General features: G+C 34.9%; 1 protein-coding gene across 1 annotated transcript; it reads right to left on the minus strand.

The window, feature by feature from the left end:
- Window positions 1–1,747: 1,747 nt before the first annotated feature.
- LOC130729228 (uncharacterized) lies at window positions 1,748–12,039 on the minus strand. Its single transcript, XM_057580898.1, has 11 exons — window positions 11,756–12,039; window positions 11,079–11,308; window positions 10,705–10,928; window positions 10,231–10,339; window positions 9,521–9,875; window positions 8,888–8,957; window positions 8,735–8,802; window positions 7,825–7,940; window positions 7,637–7,743; window positions 6,737–6,876; window positions 1,748–2,159 (listed from the first exon to the last, which is right to left on the minus strand). The coding sequence occupies exons 2-11, from the start codon at window positions 11,163–11,165 to the stop codon at window positions 1,912–1,914; spliced, it is 1,524 nt and encodes a 507-aa protein (XP_057436881.1). The 5' UTR covers window positions 11,166–11,308; window positions 11,756–12,039; the 3' UTR covers window positions 1,748–1,911.
- Window positions 12,040–17,961: the final 5,922 nt, after the last annotated feature.

Genomic DNA, 17,961 nt, shown 5'->3' on the forward strand with positions numbered 1-17,961 from the left:
TAATTAGTTCAACCTCTATTGTGATTGCAGCAGCCACATTAGTCACATTTGTAATTGTAGGGAATTTACTGAAACCACAACTGTAATTTAAAAGCATGATTATGACACACCAAGATATGTTCTAATACTAGGTGGGGGAGAAGTGTTTCAACGCATAACTCAGCACCACAGGCATCCTCCGCTGGTTGAATCGGGAACATCCACATCATCTTTGGGCTAGCTCTTATAGTAATTTTTTTTTCATTTACAATCAAACATGTACCATATGAATCAACCATCCATTGATTGGGTACCCTCAAATCCAAACCAAAATTCTATCATTTAATTTGTTACATGATCTTCTTACATGAAATTAAAGGCGATAAGCAAATATCATTTGTAGTTTAAAATATTCTTCAGGACTAATGTTTTCTTTGGGTGTGCTTTTTGTTACTGTAGTTGTAAAAGGATTATAGTTGAAGCCAGAGAAGATATAAACTAATTACTCTAGAGAAAGCATTGTTTGGTTCCCATGGGAAAACTGAAAGAGTAGTCCAAGAAAACAAGACACATAACATTATCTGGAGAAAGAAATTTCTCTGTAAAAGCAATGTTACATACTTACCCAAGTTTGGAATCTTATTCATGGGTCATAAACTTCCTTGCCAAGGATTTTCTTCTTTTTGGGTTTTCAACCAAACACAGAAAGAAAGCAGGAAATGGGAAATTCAAACGGTGACTCTATGGCTTAAAGGAGCGTTTAACATAAAATGGTCATCATTTTGAGCAATTAATGTGCATTAAGAAGCCTGATTCTTATTTCAAAATTTGTACATTCAGTGAGAATAATAGCACCTGCAATTTTAAAAATTAGACAACCTGTAAGTAATATATTAAGCAAGTTTATCTATTCAAAAAAAAAAAATTAAGCAAGTTTATTTATGTGATATTATGACATTTGATCTTGGACATGCCCGTGCATTAGAACAACAACAATGTCAAAATGAATTGTGACTTGTGCGCATGCATTAGCATACTAACCTTGTACCAACTTGGTCAATTTTTTTTGTTGGGACCGAGATATCCACATGCAACCGCAATGACTAATTCCTTTGTTACGGGTGCTTGCACTAAGTGAGATAAATGGATGAGCATGAAATGTGCTACATTCTCATGGGCAAGGATCAATCATCGAACCTCATAGTTAATGGACGAATTGAACAACCACCACACCACACCTTTTGGTTGACTTATTTATCCCATTAGACAAAGAAAATGTTGCTTAAAAATTGGTAGCTTTGGACACACGTGCCCACGCAGACCTCTTCTTTTACAACTTGAACCCTTTTATATTACACTAAGATGTGTAGATTGTGACCCTTGAGAGATATCACCTTTGAGGAATATAGCTATTGCATGTCCTTGCTTGAGGGTTAAGTTCTTCATTTGAATCATGGTTGAAGCTTCGAGAATAGGTAGTCTTGTCTTGCTTTGGCTTCAATAGCTTTGAGAAAGTGAGGTCTCCCACGTGTGCGTTTGACGACAGTTAAACACTAAGTGAAAAAAAAAACATATCGCAGTGATTTTAAACCTCCACAAAATAAATACGTCAATTTTGTGACGTTCTTTGAAGCCCTCACAAGCTGCCACAAAAAACCACTGTAATGGTAAAAAACAACCACAATCCGCATCTGTCGATTAGTGATCAAGATGGTATGTACAACAAACATTATTGATTTTGAAAAGAGCAGGGACTGAAATGCAAAACTTAAAAAAAAAACAGACAATAATATTATGGAAGATTTATGAGTGGCATTAATTATAATGATGATAGTAAAAAAATGTTTTTTCTCTCCTTTGCCATAAATTCGAAAAGGAGAGACAATGAAATATAATATATGATTAATCTACAGCCCATCTCGTAGCGATTAATCACAAATTTTCATGTTTGTTCTTCTCATCCTCATATCCAGATGCCCTTCCACTCCTTCCTTTGAAATATGGTTCTGGGGAGGTGTTCTCGCTGGGCATATTCAGGCCATGATAAGATCGATTCCTGAAAAATTCTGCTCCTGATCTAGCATCCCCTCTGATTAGAGAATTACAGTTATTCTGCAACTGCAGTGCCTTCTCTGTCGCGTTAGCTAGAGCAAGGGCTTCACTTTGTTGCTCACCATTTTCTGATAAAACACATCAGGGATTAGAAAGCAAATCAAGTTGAATATAATATATGACCTTTCCAGTAACTTAAGAATAAACTTAGTATTTTATTCTTTGAAGTTGACCACGTTATATGTGAAAGAAAACCCACCTAAAATGTTTGTACTCTTTATGATCAGCGTTTCCTTCTGATAGAAAAACCTCCACTTTTACCAGTTAAAGTTTCATAAAAATTTCAATTGAGATAAAATTGTTCAGTATAAATTAAACAGCAGCAACCTCAAACAATTTATAAGTCAGGGCGGCTGATAATTTGTACTCCATGCAACAGGGTCAAATTTGTTGAACTGAGTTTTCCATTTCATGCCGTGTCCGATCTCAGTAACAGCAACATATCTTCACTAAACTATTTTTCTATTAGGCCCAATTGTACATTGAAATAGTAGTTGTTAGGGGGTTAGGAGGCAGTTATGTTAGTTAGAAAAGGACACTATAAGTGTTGTAAGAGACGAGAGTCTTCTATTGAGATCAGTAGTTAGGAGAGCCCAGGGCCCCTCAAATTTCTCCAGAATTGTATCTATTGTCTCTAGGGATGGAAATAGTCCAGACAATTCGCAAGGGCATACGACCTAGGTAGCCTACATGATGCCCAAGTGTCAGTCCAAATTAGTAAATAAACAAGACGAAGACTTTTCAAAAGTCTATTTAGTTAAAAAGGCTAGACCCAGGCCATTCAAAAAACCTTTTAAGCCCAATAGGCCAGCCTAGTTTAATAAATACTGTTAGATTTATTATCATACATGCCCTAGATATCCATCTCATGCATACACGTTCCAAATCAGGAATAGTTCAACCAATAATCAATCCTACCTTAATGCTCACGCACCTAGAACCTACGTCTTACAAACAGGCCTTGACAGAGCCCAATCGGATAGCAGCTATGAAGGAGGAATTTAATGCCTTATTACAAAAGTGGGTTTTTTGGATGAGGAAAATGTATGGTTCGATAAACAAGTATAATCCAAGACTTGTTGCTAAGGGTTTGATTTTGAGAAACATTATCTCCCGTTGTTAAGCCTGCCACTGTTACAATTTACAACTGTTCTCTCCATTGTTGTCTCTATAAAGTGGTATAATCAACAAACTGATATAAATAATGACTTTCTAAATGGCATTCTTACAGAAGAGGTATATATGCAGCAGGCTTTGAATCAGAGGACAAGACAAAAAAGGCACTTTGCCCTAGAACTTGGTTTGAGAAATTAACATCTGCCTTAATTCAGTTTGGTTTCAGCAAATGCAAGTGGGATCCCTCTCTTCTTACATATCATGACAATGGATACTACACTTTCAATCTTGTTTATGTGGATGATATTATAATTACTGATGATTCTTTTCCTTTAATTCAGCAACTTATCACTTAACTGGATTCTGCATTTTCACTTAAGAATCTTGGACCACTTGACTAATTTCTTAGCATTCAGGTTAAACATCTTAAAGATGGCTCCTTACTTCTCTCACAATGTAACTACATTAGGGATCTTCTTGCAAAGGTACATGTGGAAGAGGCAAAGGCAATACCAACTCCTATGGTTTCTAATACTAAGCTTACTAAACAAGGTGCAGATTATCCTGAAGATCCAACCTTGTATAGATACACAGCAAGAGCACTTCCATATGCTACTATTACAAGGCCAAAAATATGTTATGTTGTAAACAAGGTAAGCCTATTCATGGCACATACTCTTAAAGAGAATTGGAAGAAGTTAAACGGATTCTAAGGTATCTCAAAGGAACAGTGACTGATGGTTTACACATTAAGCCTATTGCATTTGATCATCCTATTTCACTTATAGCTTACTCTGATGCTAATTGGGCATCAGATCCAGATGACAGGCAATATACTTCAGGTTCATCTATTTTTCTGGGTTCTAATCTTGTATCGGTCAAGATAGCAAACACTGCTGCAGAGATATTGTGGCTGGAATCACTGCTAAGTGCTAACAGAACTAAAGATTCCCTATGCTGAATCTACTGTGACAACCAAAGCACAGTTCTTCTAGCACACAATCCTATCAGGGGCGGACTCACATTCAATAAAAAGGGGCAACCCCCCCCCCCCCCGGCACAAATGTTAATAGTAATAGTACTATATGATACCGTAAAAAAGTTTTCACCCCCTCCCACACACAGTAATAGCCAATAAGGCTGCGCCCTATGTTCTATGCACAGCATAGATTTCTATTCTAAGGGAAGACATCACTGTATTGTACGATTTCGATTTGTTTTGACATTCAGAACAGAAAAAAGAAGCTAAAGTAACTACCATTTCTAGAATGACAACCACTTAACACAGTCACAGAGCCAAGAATCCTCATTTAAGGGTAACCGGTTATACATAAAACATAATATATACAATGAATTTCCAAATTCATCAAATCAAGAAAGACGAGCTTCATCCAGAATTTATTTTTCCCTTTTATTAAAAACAATTAGTCTTCACAATACATATATCAAATTCAATTTCCAAATCAGTAACATAGCTTCATTGGATTTTTGAATAATTTTTCATTTTAAAGATAAAGAAATTTTTCATGCTTTTGCCATACATACAATGTTCATTGTGGTTCTTTAAGTAAAAATTCATTATAAGTCTTTCATGTTTCATTGAATCAAGTTTTATAGCTAATAATAGAAATAGTCTTCAAATTTTATTTAGTGTGTTTTAAAATTTTCCCCCTCACCATTTTTTCTGGTTCTGTCCCTGATCCTATAATACATGCTAGAACAAAACCTATGGAACTTAATATATTTTTTGTTCGTCAGAGAGTTATCCAAGGGAAGCTGAAGATTACCCATGTTCCCTCAACTGATCAACTGGCCCATATTTTGACAAAGCCTCTATCTCTCACTCAGTTTCAAGCTCTAAAGAACAAACTAAGTACAATTGACTATGATAGTCAATATAGCTGAGTTTGAGAGGGGATATTAGGAATGTTGATTGTTTAGTAGTTTGTTGATGTATTTATCACCGTACTGTTAGGTCTGTTAGATCATTTGTAATCATTGTAACAGCTGTGACTATACAGTCCATTAACCTAGGTGGTGCAGACATAAACCAGCAAAATGCTAGGTCCATTAGCTTCGTGGGAAATCCATGTTAGGTTGCAGGCTATGCAGACCAGGTAGACCCGCATGCCCAGCTCTAGGTATGTGGTGACAGGTCCATGGATTTTATCATTGGTTTACCTAAATCTAAGGGCAAAAATATTGCTTCCCAACCTCCACTGTGACTGACAGGGAGTCGACCATATCTTTCTTAGCCATTTTTGGGCAGAACTCTTCAAAAAAAGCTGGTACAAAACTCAAATATATCACAGCTTATCATCTGCAAACTTATGGCCAGACTGAAATAGTAAAAAGGTATTTGGTGACCTACTTAAGGGGGGCTTTTCAAGGCTTCATCCAAAGTAGTGACGATTGTGGTTGAGTTGGGCTGAATTTTGTTCCACTAAGATGACCCCTTTTTAGGCATTATATGGTAGGGATCCCGACTGCTAGACACTTTTCCCTCCAAGGTCGAGGAAGTAAATCATCTCACAATGGAGAGGGATCTTATGCTGGATAGACTTAAGCTTAATCTAGAGAAGGTCCAACACAGAATGAAAACCCAAGCTGATAATAGAAGTTGAATATAATGTGGATGACTGAATCTACCTAAGAATCCAACTATATCACCTGCAATCTATATTTAAGACAAGGTCCACACAAGATTATAAGAAGAGACGTGGAATATAATGTGGAATTGTAGATGACTGGGTCTACCTAAGAATCCAACTGCATCGCCAATAAAATCTCTATCTTTGAAAAGGAATAAGAAGCTAGCAGTGCGATTTTATGGGCAATACAGAATAAATACTAGAGAATTAGATATTGGCATACAGGATACAATTACCTAACCGCAGTAGAGTTCACCCTGCATTTCATGTTTGTCTCTTGAAAAAAGGCCTTGTTGGGGTTTGCCAAACCTTAGCCCATACCAACTGAGATCTGAGAAGATTGGGATTGGGAATTATAGATGCAATCTCAGGATGTCCTATGATTGGACTATACTGCTGCTGGAGAGGCTGAACTGTTAATCAAATGCCAATGCCTACCGAACAGTGAAATTCATGGGAATTACTCGGCTAATTACAGTCTAATGAGGACAAGGTGAAAGCTTTGGGCGTAGTATTGGTAGAAGGCCTACAATTAACAGTTTTAAGATAGGAGAAACAGACATGGTTCAGATACTGAGCCAGGGGCGAGTTAGGCTCAACTGTACATTGAAAGGTACTGTGAGTTTGTGAGGAAGTTAGGAGTATTGTTAGTTACGCAAGGTCACTATATATACCAGAATTGTAAGAGAGAATGGAGTCTTCTGTTGAGATCAGAAGTTAGAGAGGAGGGTCCAGGGTCCCTCAATTGCTCTGGAATTATATCTCGTCTCACCCAGCCTACACTTACATTGAGTCTAGAGCTAGTCAATATTCTTGAATAAGATTCTACTATTTCCTTTCATTCTTTCTGAACCAGTGTATCACAAAAGACATACTACCTTGATTATCAAAATCTTCAACATATCTGCCCTGTAAGAATGAAAATCGTGCTTCTTCATCCTGGTTTTCAACTTTTAATTGAGGTAGATTAATTAGATCTCTAAATCCCATTACATAGGCTCCGGTCCACTGGCTTCCCCTAGAAACAGATTAATAAAGTAACATCACAAATTAAGAAATGTATATGTAATTGAAAAGCGTGGAAAGAAATAAGATATGCATTCACATGTATTCAGGTATACATATCAATAAAAAAGGGATTGTAATATTGTATACACAGTTCATTTACAGCACATGTAGAGAGCATAAAAATCAAAATAGATTTATGCTGGTATTATGAAATTTTCAATTCCTCAACATGTTCGTAGAAGAAAGCGTGTAGAAGACACAACATTGCATGACCAATAAAGCCAAAGGAAGAAGAATAAGGAACAAATGGTTTTCTACCAGGAATATCAAACACAAGGCATTTGAATGGGTGACTTGGTGAAGGTGAGGGTGTGTATATGACGGAATTTAAATTTTACATATTCAACCATAACTCTTCAGAATAGACAGTGACCAGATAAAAGGTTTCCACGAATCAGATTAAATTGTGTAAAAATTAAAAAGGAAAAGAATGACAACTGAGCAGTTGACATAAAGCAAATCAAATTAGGCTTGAGTTTCAGGAAGTTTAAAAAGTTCCAAGCTCATGCGCAAGTTAGCTAGCTACCCCTATATGGAATACTCAGTTATTTCCCCTGTTTATGGTTGTGGTTATTATTCAATTACAGTATTATAAATGTAACCATAAATTAAATTTTGAGAGATGACGTAAAAATATTAGCTATCAATAAGGAAGACACCAGAAAAAGTGAAAAACCAAATAGACAATTTTGAATGCTATGATAGGGTACCTGTTGAAAGCTATTGATGCTTCAAAGGGAGTAATAACTGGAGCAAGATACTCTTTGCTATCCAGCAAAGCAGTTTGGGCACAAGAGACGTATAAAAAAACATCACACTGGTTAAAATAAAAAATGTTAGCAAATTTTCAGATAAAACGGAAAAATGAAGTATGTACTAAGAAAGAATCAAACTTCACCTCAGGAAAGTTTGCAAGTTTAGCTGGGTTTGGTTTTCCCATAACCAAAGTATAGGGTTTTTTGCCCGCCCCTTTAATGAGCTCCGTCATCTGATTTATTATGTTCAGATAACCAGCTGCATCAATATACAGTATGTTAAATCCCATTTCTCATGCAAACAAACAACAAAATAAATTACTTACTGATAAGAGGCTAGAGAGATAATCTGCAATTTGTCATTAGTTATGAACCATCTCAAAAACTTCTGTCATTATGTGAAGATACATGAATGGCTTTTTATTTATATTATATTAAATAACATGCAGCTTTACGCATGAGCCCTCTAAACTAGAAATATGGACAATACACAAGCACATACCTTGGGTTCAAAGTTAAATTTTTATTTGAAAAATGGAAGCAGCAAGGATCAAAATCTAAACTACTTGATAATAGAGGTTGTCATACCATATCCAAACCAACTATTTGAAAAGCTTAAGCCATTAAGTGAAAATACATTAATGTATTCTATATTAAATCTCTAACATCATTCCTTCCTTCCATCTACACCTAAACCATGAATAAGATCATAATTCATCCAACATATAACCGCATACTATGTAAAATGAGGAATATAATTAGCACAAAACAATGTTCCTTTAGTCCAATATACATTCTTCTCTTTTCATTTAGTTTAAATTAGCACCAAATAATGTTACTTGATTCCAATATTCCAATGTAAATTCTTCTCTTTTTATTTAGTTTTTGTAACAAGGGTTCCTTCTATAGATACTTCTTTTCATTCAAATTAAATGTACTTGGAAAATTTCCAATCATGCTTACCAAGATGAGTAACAATATATATTTGGATACATTCATGTTACTCCGTATTAATCATGCAAGAAAAACAAAAAATATGACAGTGAAGTTTACCAACTCCAAGAGTTCCAACCAAAATCGCAACAATGTTAGCATCCTTAGCCCTCTCCACCAGGTAATATCTGCATGGTTCACACCTGAACTTAGTAATTTTTAAAACAGACAGTGGTTTACATGAAGTATAGTGTGTTTATATTGAAAACATACCTACGTTTAAGAATTCTCCTCTGTGGAGACAAGTCTGTCACCATTCGATTCCCAGTCACATCATACCTGACTAAAAAAAACAGCATCATAATTAAAACGATATCCAGAAAGAAGATATACCAGAAATGGAGTCAAACTGCATTATATTTTCAGTATGTTAGATATCCAAACAATGCAGTAGGTGGGTGGGGGGATTAGCTTCCTAAAATGAATCCTTTTGTCAGAGATGGAGGACTAAAACGATAGTACCAGTTGACCTAATTTTCTTGTTCCATATCATGAGAAAAGATACCACAAAGTAAAGGACAAGATCGGAAGTCAAACTACTAACTCGTGTTAGAAATATAATATATAAGCATTCATGTATCCTTTATCCAACAGTTTAAGCTTTTAGCATCGTTGGTTCATGACAACTTCAAAGAAAGTTATTGTTGATATCACTCCTTCCTTTGATTAGTAAACTACAATTGAAAATTTGTGGAGGGTTCTCTAATTGGTCATATTTTCATGCAACCATAAAAGGGTCTCTTAAGTTGCTATATGCAACATATACAAGTTGTAACACGTAAAGAAAATCATTAGATTACAGACACATACAAGATAAATTTCAGAAAGGATAGGTTAAATATTGACCTATTTCACAGGCATTGAATGTCAGCACTACATTTGCAAAAGCAGAATTATCAAGTCCAATCCAAAAGAGCAAGTAGTCTTCCATGCTTTGTCCCTCAGATAATTTCCATGTCAATCCTCCAATACTATATATAGTCCCACTGGTCCCATCAGAAAAGGCATTGTTGCTACAACCACAGGCTGGTTCTTGGAGCCCATTTAATTTTGTTATATCTTTCGATGGAAACATAAATGGAGATGGAACATCGGCAAAGTGAACTTCAGACTTATGTTCAGATCTGCAAGACATTGATGATTCTAACAGTGCTTTTCTAATATGCTCTATTGAATGTGCATACTCTAGCCCAAAAAGGACCTACAAATGGAACAGAACCAAATGGTTCATAAAACGTATAAATGTCAGAACTCATATTGGATAAAAATACCCTTAAAAAGCTTCTGTATTCTAGGCTGGCAAAGAAGGAAAAAAAACATCTCGCATGCACAGTAATGAAAATCAGGCCAACCAAGCTTTGTAAAGATGTGGAAAAGGCCACTATTAAATATCAATGAAAATCTGCTCGTGTTATACTTATTACTGAAGGTCCACTTTGTAGTCTCAGCAAATACATACATATACGACAATTGCAGTTATTTTATTTTCTAAGCATTACAATATTCAGTTATTCTATATCAATACAAATCCAAAACTAACAAAAAAATAGTTATACCATGATAGGCTTGCTATTTTTCTGCCCATATTCTGAAATACTTTCAACACAATCACTTATGCAAATGGAAGCCTTCCCAAAAACATAAAAAGCTGGTAGAGTAGTCGTCCTGCAAAGTGAAAGAGGACTTCAATGGAAGCACATGAAATAGAATCTCAACCCTTAAACAACATAAAGAAATAAAATAAACAACCAATTGTTACCACAGTCATTAAAGGAACTTTAGAAAAGAAGTACTTAAGGAACAAATTTAATCCATAAGAAACTTTGGAACTTAGATTCATGCATTTTCAATATTAAACAAATCGATGATGTAATAAATATAAAATAAATGACAAGGCGGTATCATAAACAGATGGTTATTATTATGTTAGGTACATTACGTTACAACAAGATATGAGAAATGAAGGATATTATAAATTATAATAAATCCAAATTCACAATTTAAAAAAAAATAAAGTGACTGTGACTCACGGGCTAAAACATGTATGACCATAATGTATGACACAATCAGCATTTATGTGTGATGCTCCAACTTCATCAACACAACAACTGCCATAGGCGGTGTCTGCCATGACAAACAACCCAACGTCTGTCTCAGGCGCACTTCTTGTGACATCAAATTCTCTCAATGATTGAAGTCTCTTGCGCAGAGCAGTGACCACTCTTGTTGAATCTTTCAGAAGATCATCTGGAAACTGAAATTCATTCCGGAAAAGTTATTGCAATTGATCAAAACACGGTCTAGCTAGAGTGCTAGACTCTAGATTCTTTACTACTAATGGTCTGAAAGATTTTTGCTCGCCCAAAGATGACAGGAAGTAAATAATTGAGGAAGAGGGTCTTACTTGTAATGCAACTCTGGTGAAGTTGTGAGTGCAAATGAAGTGAGCAGTGGCAGCAATATCATAATTTGATTCAAAATCCATGGCCATAGGCGGTAGGCCACAAGCTATAAAAAAAAGGCTATTTCCTTTCCTATTGCTGTAAATATATTGCAAATATGCCAACAAGAATAAAAGTTACATAAGAAATCCACAGCTTCCCTCAAGTTCCCACTACCCCGTAGTTGAACACCCTGCATTTCCAAAACAGAATGCAGAGAAGGCTCAAGTTATTGAATAAAACCATAAAGAAAATCAAATATACTGGTGCCAAAAATTTGCTAGAATCTAATCTCATTGTTTTAATCAAACAGAAATGAACTTTTCATTTACTGAGGAAAGCACCTCCATCGATACTAGCTGACACATGACAAAAAAAAATTACTACTTGGACAGTGACTATATTTGACATCCGACATTAGATGTATCTAGATGTGATTGCAATGTCCAATTTAACCAAGTTACAATTATACATACACGCATTAAAAAACCTGCATAATCCAATTAACAAAACAAAGGTTCAATAGATATCAGATACTACATAGATATTAAGTCTCATACTCTCATTGATCATAGTGAAACTGAGGTTAGAGGACGCAGAAACAGAGTGGAAAAACGAAAAAATTGCAGAGAAAAATTACCTAAGAGCTTGGATGGAGCAGAGACGCGGTGGTCGGAGGTGGATTGGGTGAAATTAGGGTTAAGAAGCTGAAATATTTGCACATAACAATCACAGACTTCACAGTGATTTTGTTCTTGCAAGCTGAGCGGAGGAAGAAGTGCCTGAGCAAGGAGCGGACTCGCGCGGCGGCAACGGCAACGGCAACGGCTGCGAGAAACCTAGGGCATGCTCAAGTGAAGAGTGAATCAGAATTCAGAAAACGCAAAGCACATGACGTTCCAATCTGTCTTTCCCTCCAAACTCCAAAACGATGTCGTTTTTACGTTTTAAAAATAAAATACCTCTCAATCTCATATTAATATCATAACGTCTTAGAGAATTACGCTTATCAATAAAATTATGTAATAAAATAATTTAATGTATTAATTTTTAAAAAATATTAAGCGATCTTCCAAATTTACTCTTATTAAAAGTGTATATTTTCAAAAATTCTTTCCAGAATGATAGCTTAAGTAGTAACAGCTAAGGGACATATGAGTTGGGGAGAGTAATGTCCAAAATTCAATTTCAAGGGGAGTGTAATTTATCTTTCTGATTTACCAAAAAAAATTTAAAAATTCTAACCTTTTAAAAAGAAATTAAGCCATGAATAGTGGCCCCGGTAGTTGAATTTTTGAAACTAAAAAATGAATAAATACAAGGGATAATTAAGGAACATCATAATATTATTTTTTGAAATCTAATAAAGGATTTTATATTAAGGGACATAGAGTATGTGATTAAGGGGTCTTACAATAGGGGACGAAGGGAGTAGGTTACATTTGTTTCTAACTTATACACAAAAATTTAAAATGGTCCCAAACAAAAAGAAACCTCTTTTCTAGTCTATCGCAAATTCTGTATGATTTAAAATTGTCTCTTTGGTGTCGTAATGCTTATTTGCCATTTTTATTCATTAATAACCAATACACGTAGGCGCCGAAGTAGACTTTTTACATTTATTTTGGCCTTAAACAAATTTATTCCATCTATAGATTATAAGTTTTTGCTAATTTTATTTTAGTTAATAATTTTAAATTAAGGGTAGAAGAGCTAAGTTTGATGGAAGAAAATTTGTTATGGGTCACATCAAATGTAAAAAGGTCACGTCGCTTATGTGGATTTGATTATTAATAAATAAAAATGACAAATAAGCATTATGAAATCTAGGTACAATTTCAAATAAAACAAAATCTGCTATGGACTAAAAACGAGGTTTATTTTTAATAGGGGCTATTTCATATTCTCGTGTATAAGTCAAGAACTAGAAACATATTTAACCTAATAAAATAAAATTGGTTTTCTCTCTGGTCAAATCGAGACAGACATGAGTACATGTTTTTTTTACTGAACTGGCCGGTTCATTCTAGTTTGAACCATATCAATTTCATAGCTCTCCATTGTGCGTCTCAAACCGGTTAAGTACCTGGTTCACAGTCCAACTGGTCAAACCGGCTGGTTTGAGTTTAGTTTAATAACACTAGTCCAAACACTCCTTGGATCTGGGTGTTGCTATATAATTAGGACCCATCCTTACCTAAATCTCATCCTTAGACTACAATTTAAGAGATTTGTTCTTAGAAAGTTAGAACTAATTGTATTATTCTAACTACACATTTTACCTAATTAATCAAACTTTCTCTCCCACCCTCCAAAACAAAAGGCAGTCTCCTTCTTCCTCTTCCCCACAACAACTCCAAGAAATAGTAAAAGCGAGAATGCATATATTTTAATTTTTGTAATTTTGTATCCTTCAAATCTCAAAATGGATAAATTGAAGTTCACTCTGAAATCAAAACAGAAAATTGAAACAAGTAAAATAAAAGAAAACCTCACAATAAGTGCAAAATTAGTAACAAAACAAGAGGAAAATTGTACGGTGGTGGAGCTTTTCGGTAGATCGTCGAAGTAAAAATGGAAATCACAGCGCTCGGACTAAAAGCCGTAGAGCTCCTTCGTCTTCAAATAGTTGAACCTAGTCGATGGCTTTGTGAATAAGGATTAGTCAAAAAAATTGTCCTAGTCACATGAGATGCACAAGTGACATATTCCTCTCTTATTTTTTTTTATATTACACAAATATGGCTGATCATTTTAGCACTATCCTATTGTAAATGACATAGAAATATTAACTTTATGGGTATTTATAGATCTATATGTAATCAAGTCTAACATCATTTCGATGGTTTTTCATTCCATTCCACACTGCACAACTCTCCCTTAGCAAATTTAACCTAGAAAATAATACTTAATTATGTTAATATGGAGAAAATGAGAAGCTTATATTGGTCATCAATGCCAAAAGAGATCCTAGAGTTGTTTTGGAAGAGGCTGACAATTCCGGATCAATTTCGAGTTGGTAATTAACGTGTGCAAGGCATGGCTTGCTTCTACCTCTAACAAGGCATTCATTTGGACTCCAGATATACGTACCATGGTTAATTTCCAACGAATATGAAAGTCAACATTATAAACTTTTCAGCCCCACACTTTATAAAAACTACAACATTGAAAAACCATTGCAAATTATGGATGATGCCTTAATTACTTGTCGGATTTTGCAAGGGCTGGTTGTTCATTCGATCTTATGCTGAAATATTTATTTGGAATATATTTTCTAAAGCTCGAATTGATCTCCCTTCTCCGATCACAATACCAGATGTAATCCAGACACTCCCAGCTGTTTTAACAATGTCAACCTGCTCCAATTTAATTAAATCCCAACATCGTTGCAGGTATTGATTTTTTTGGTGACTTGATATGGTGCAACATGAAAGATAAAGAGTGGAAAGGATATCAAACCGATAGTATATGGTAATCTCACTTTCCAAGTGCCTCATGCTACTTAGGTCAGAAGGAAAGCTAATCACTACAACAAAACTGGGTGTTAGCGGTGGTAAAAAGTAGGACCGACGACGGTTAAAACCGCTGCTAAAAATGACACCCGGCGGTTGGCCAACCGCGCCAAGTTGAGTGCCGCAGGCATATTTACCGGCGGTTAGGACAACTGCCACGCAATCGGCCGTAAAACATTTTGCGGCGGTTGGAACCATCGCCAAAAGCACTGATTTAATACAATTGCCTATCTGGATTAACGGCGTATAAACCGCCGCAAAAGAACTTGAATATTTAGGGTGGCTGTAACTGCCGCCAAGTACATTTCTTCAACATATGTAAATTTGGATGTCGCGGCGGTCAAACCGCAGGTAACATTTTATATTATTTCTGGACCTAGCGGCGGTGGCGGTTCTAACCGCCGCCTAATCTCCAGAAAATTTATGTTGTTTTTCCTGTTTTATAATGATACTTTCGGCTACTCTTTTTAATCAATAACTTCATTGTCATTATAACATCAAAATATATATATATATATATATATATATGGAGATTGGAGACTTAAGTTTTTAAATTAAATTTGTTACATCATAAAGGTCTCTTACACCTTTATATTAAAATACATTAAGAAATAACAAATTTCCTTTGTGATAAGTATATTAAATAAAAAAATTGTATTTTTCAAAAAATATTCAATTACTTATATTAAATAAAAACACTTATAAACTTAAAATTGACTTGATTTACCATTTGGAAAAATATTAAAAGTTAAATTTAACAACAAATAATATTTATTAATAAATGTAACAAATAATTCTTTGTAACAAATATTTCTATGTAACAAATATACTAAACAACAAATAATCGTATCGTTAAAAACTACTCAGCTACTTACATTAAATAACAATATTCATAACCATAAAATTTTATTTTATTTTAAATTGAAATTTAATTGAGTTTTGCATTTGACAAATATTAAAAATTAAAATTAGTTAATATTAAAATAACATGTACTAATAAATAATTTAGAAAAAATAGTTTAGAAATAAATAAGTGTCACTAAAAGGTACTCCCTCCGGTCCTATTTATAAGCATGAAAGAGAAGAAAAATCTTGGTCTTTTTTATAAGAAACAAATGAAAGTTTGAGCTATATTAATTATTTTTTTCCAATGATACCCTTATTAATTCTAACTTGTAAAATGTGTCTCATTAATTATTCTCTCTCTTTCCCACTTTCCAACACTAATAACAAAGGGTAATTTTGGAAGTTTATTTTGATTCAAGACATATTAAATGCATTTTATCTAGTTTAACTACATTTATTAAACTATGTGAATTTTTTTTTTTTGCTGCTTATAAATAGGACCGGAGGGAGTATTTAATATTTAAAAGTCTACATGAGTTCTTCATCTAGAAGAACATATGATTTAATTTGTCTTAATGATGACAAAACAATGGAGATTAGCATAAAACAATGGAAACCAGAGCAAAGCAAAGGAGACCAGAACAAAGTAGCAAGGACAATGGTAAAGCATCATGACAAAGATAAATCAACATGGAGAACACGAAGATCGAAATAAGATGATAAAGGTCGAGACAAGGCAAAGGAGATCAAGACAAAGACCTCTTAGAAGATCAAGAAGAACGGAGAAGATAAAGCTCAAGAAAGAAATGTCGAAGACTTGAAGAGAAAGGTAAAAGCATCGAAGTCAACACAAGCATCCAAGACCAACTCGACAAAGTCCATGGTACAACATCGTCCATATGCTCAACCGTCTAAAGTCCACATGCATCGTTTGAAGCAACCGTCTACAGACTCCAAAGTTCAGCAAGCAATGATCAACGTCCAAGGAGAAGAACTGAAGACAATAAAGGAATAATCCTATGCATCGTGAAAGTGATACAAGTCATGTAACAATTCAACTCAATCAAACATCATCACTTAAGCATCAAATATCCACCATGTTGAATAATGCTGAAGAAAGATGAATAATGCAAAGGGATACCCATAAGACTATGCCAGTTCAACAAGCATTATGATCCGGTATCGTCCATATATTCATGGTCTGATCAGTTGAACCATTCAAGGCCAATCAACATGCGTAAAGACATTGCACATGTTTCTACAAGTGTATGATCTCTCCAGTTTAGAAATGCAAAGCTTACAACTCACATCGTCTGGAGTTCAATCTCGAAGTTCAACGTCCAAAAATTGAAGAAGACATTGTCTTACCTCAACTCCTATGCAAAACCTTTCTATCCAAAGGAGAATCAAAGTCATGAAGACTCAAGAAATTAGAAGAAGAACGAGTCTCATGAAAAAACAACTAGATCGAGTAACTAGAATCAAGCAACCAAAGTCAAACACTATGCTTGTTCACATGACTAGTTGAGCCCAACACAAAGTACAAATCAAGGCACAGAGCTGTCACATCTGCAGAAACTCTGAGGAGCGCCTACAAGCCCAAAGTTGAAATGTCTTATCAAGCACAAGTTTCAACGGTCAAAAGGCTACTCAAATTCAAACTAAGCCTAAATATGATAAGTTGGACCTAAGAAAACTAGTACATCCTACAGGTATCATGGACGGTGAATACCTGCTCAGAAGCGTTCAACAACACCAAAAGTCTTCATCCTTCTGACACAAATTAGAATATTTGACATCATGTACTTGTGACAAGAACGACTAGTTTCAACTCTCCAACGCCCACTGCATTTACTCAGTAAGTCTCACACTTTATAACAGTCATATTTCCAAGACTTAGTATAAATAGACTATGTAATTGAAAGAGAGAAGGGCGTCGATTTAGATCAAACCAGATAAAATGTAGTTTGCTTGGAGATAATATTGATTCGCTGAGAAGAAATCCCAATGACTTAGAAAAGAGAATGAGCTTAAGAGTCATATTCTGAGAGATGAGCTCAAGAGTCAAATTCTGAGTGAAGAGATGAAAAGCAAGAAGAGAAAATCTTGAGCCAAAGCATCATATCCTGATATGCTTATGAAAGATTGAGCTGCATAGTCATATCCATCTTGATGAGAAGATGAAGATGAAGAGATAGAATGCACTAATTGAGGGGGAACACTCGTGATTGATTGAGAATTTCATATTCTACATGAGTTCTCAGGAGATGAAATTGTTCATTAAATCAAAGACCCATGTAGCAAGAATAAGAAGCTCGCTGAAGTTGAGGGTCCAATATTACAATCTTATATCCATATGACCTCAAATGACGGAGCTACAACAAGATGAAGATAAGTAAGATTGAGCTGATTCAACGTCAACATTTATGTCTATGCTAGAAATGAATATTGAAGAATGATCTTGATCATGAATCTCCAACGTCTA

This window comes from Lotus japonicus, chromosome 1 (assembly GCF_012489685.1).
Source record: "Lotus japonicus ecotype B-129 chromosome 1, LjGifu_v1.2".
In the NCBI taxonomy this organism is placed as follows: domain Eukaryota; kingdom Viridiplantae; phylum Streptophyta; class Magnoliopsida; order Fabales; family Fabaceae; genus Lotus; species Lotus japonicus.

Coding starts and splice junctions, on each gene's coding strand:
- LOC130729228 (XM_057580898.1), bottom strand. CDS start 11,165: ATGGCCATGGATTTTGAATCAAATTATGATATTGCTGCCACTGCTCAC. Junction 8,958..9,520: donor ATTCAATGCCTGTGAAATAG/GTCAATATTTAA, acceptor TGTTTTTTTTAG/TCAGGTATGATGTGACTGGG. Junction 6,877..7,636: donor GCATCAATAGCTTTCAACAG/GTACCCTATCAT, acceptor ATCTGTTTCTAG/GGGAAGCCAGTGGACCGGAG.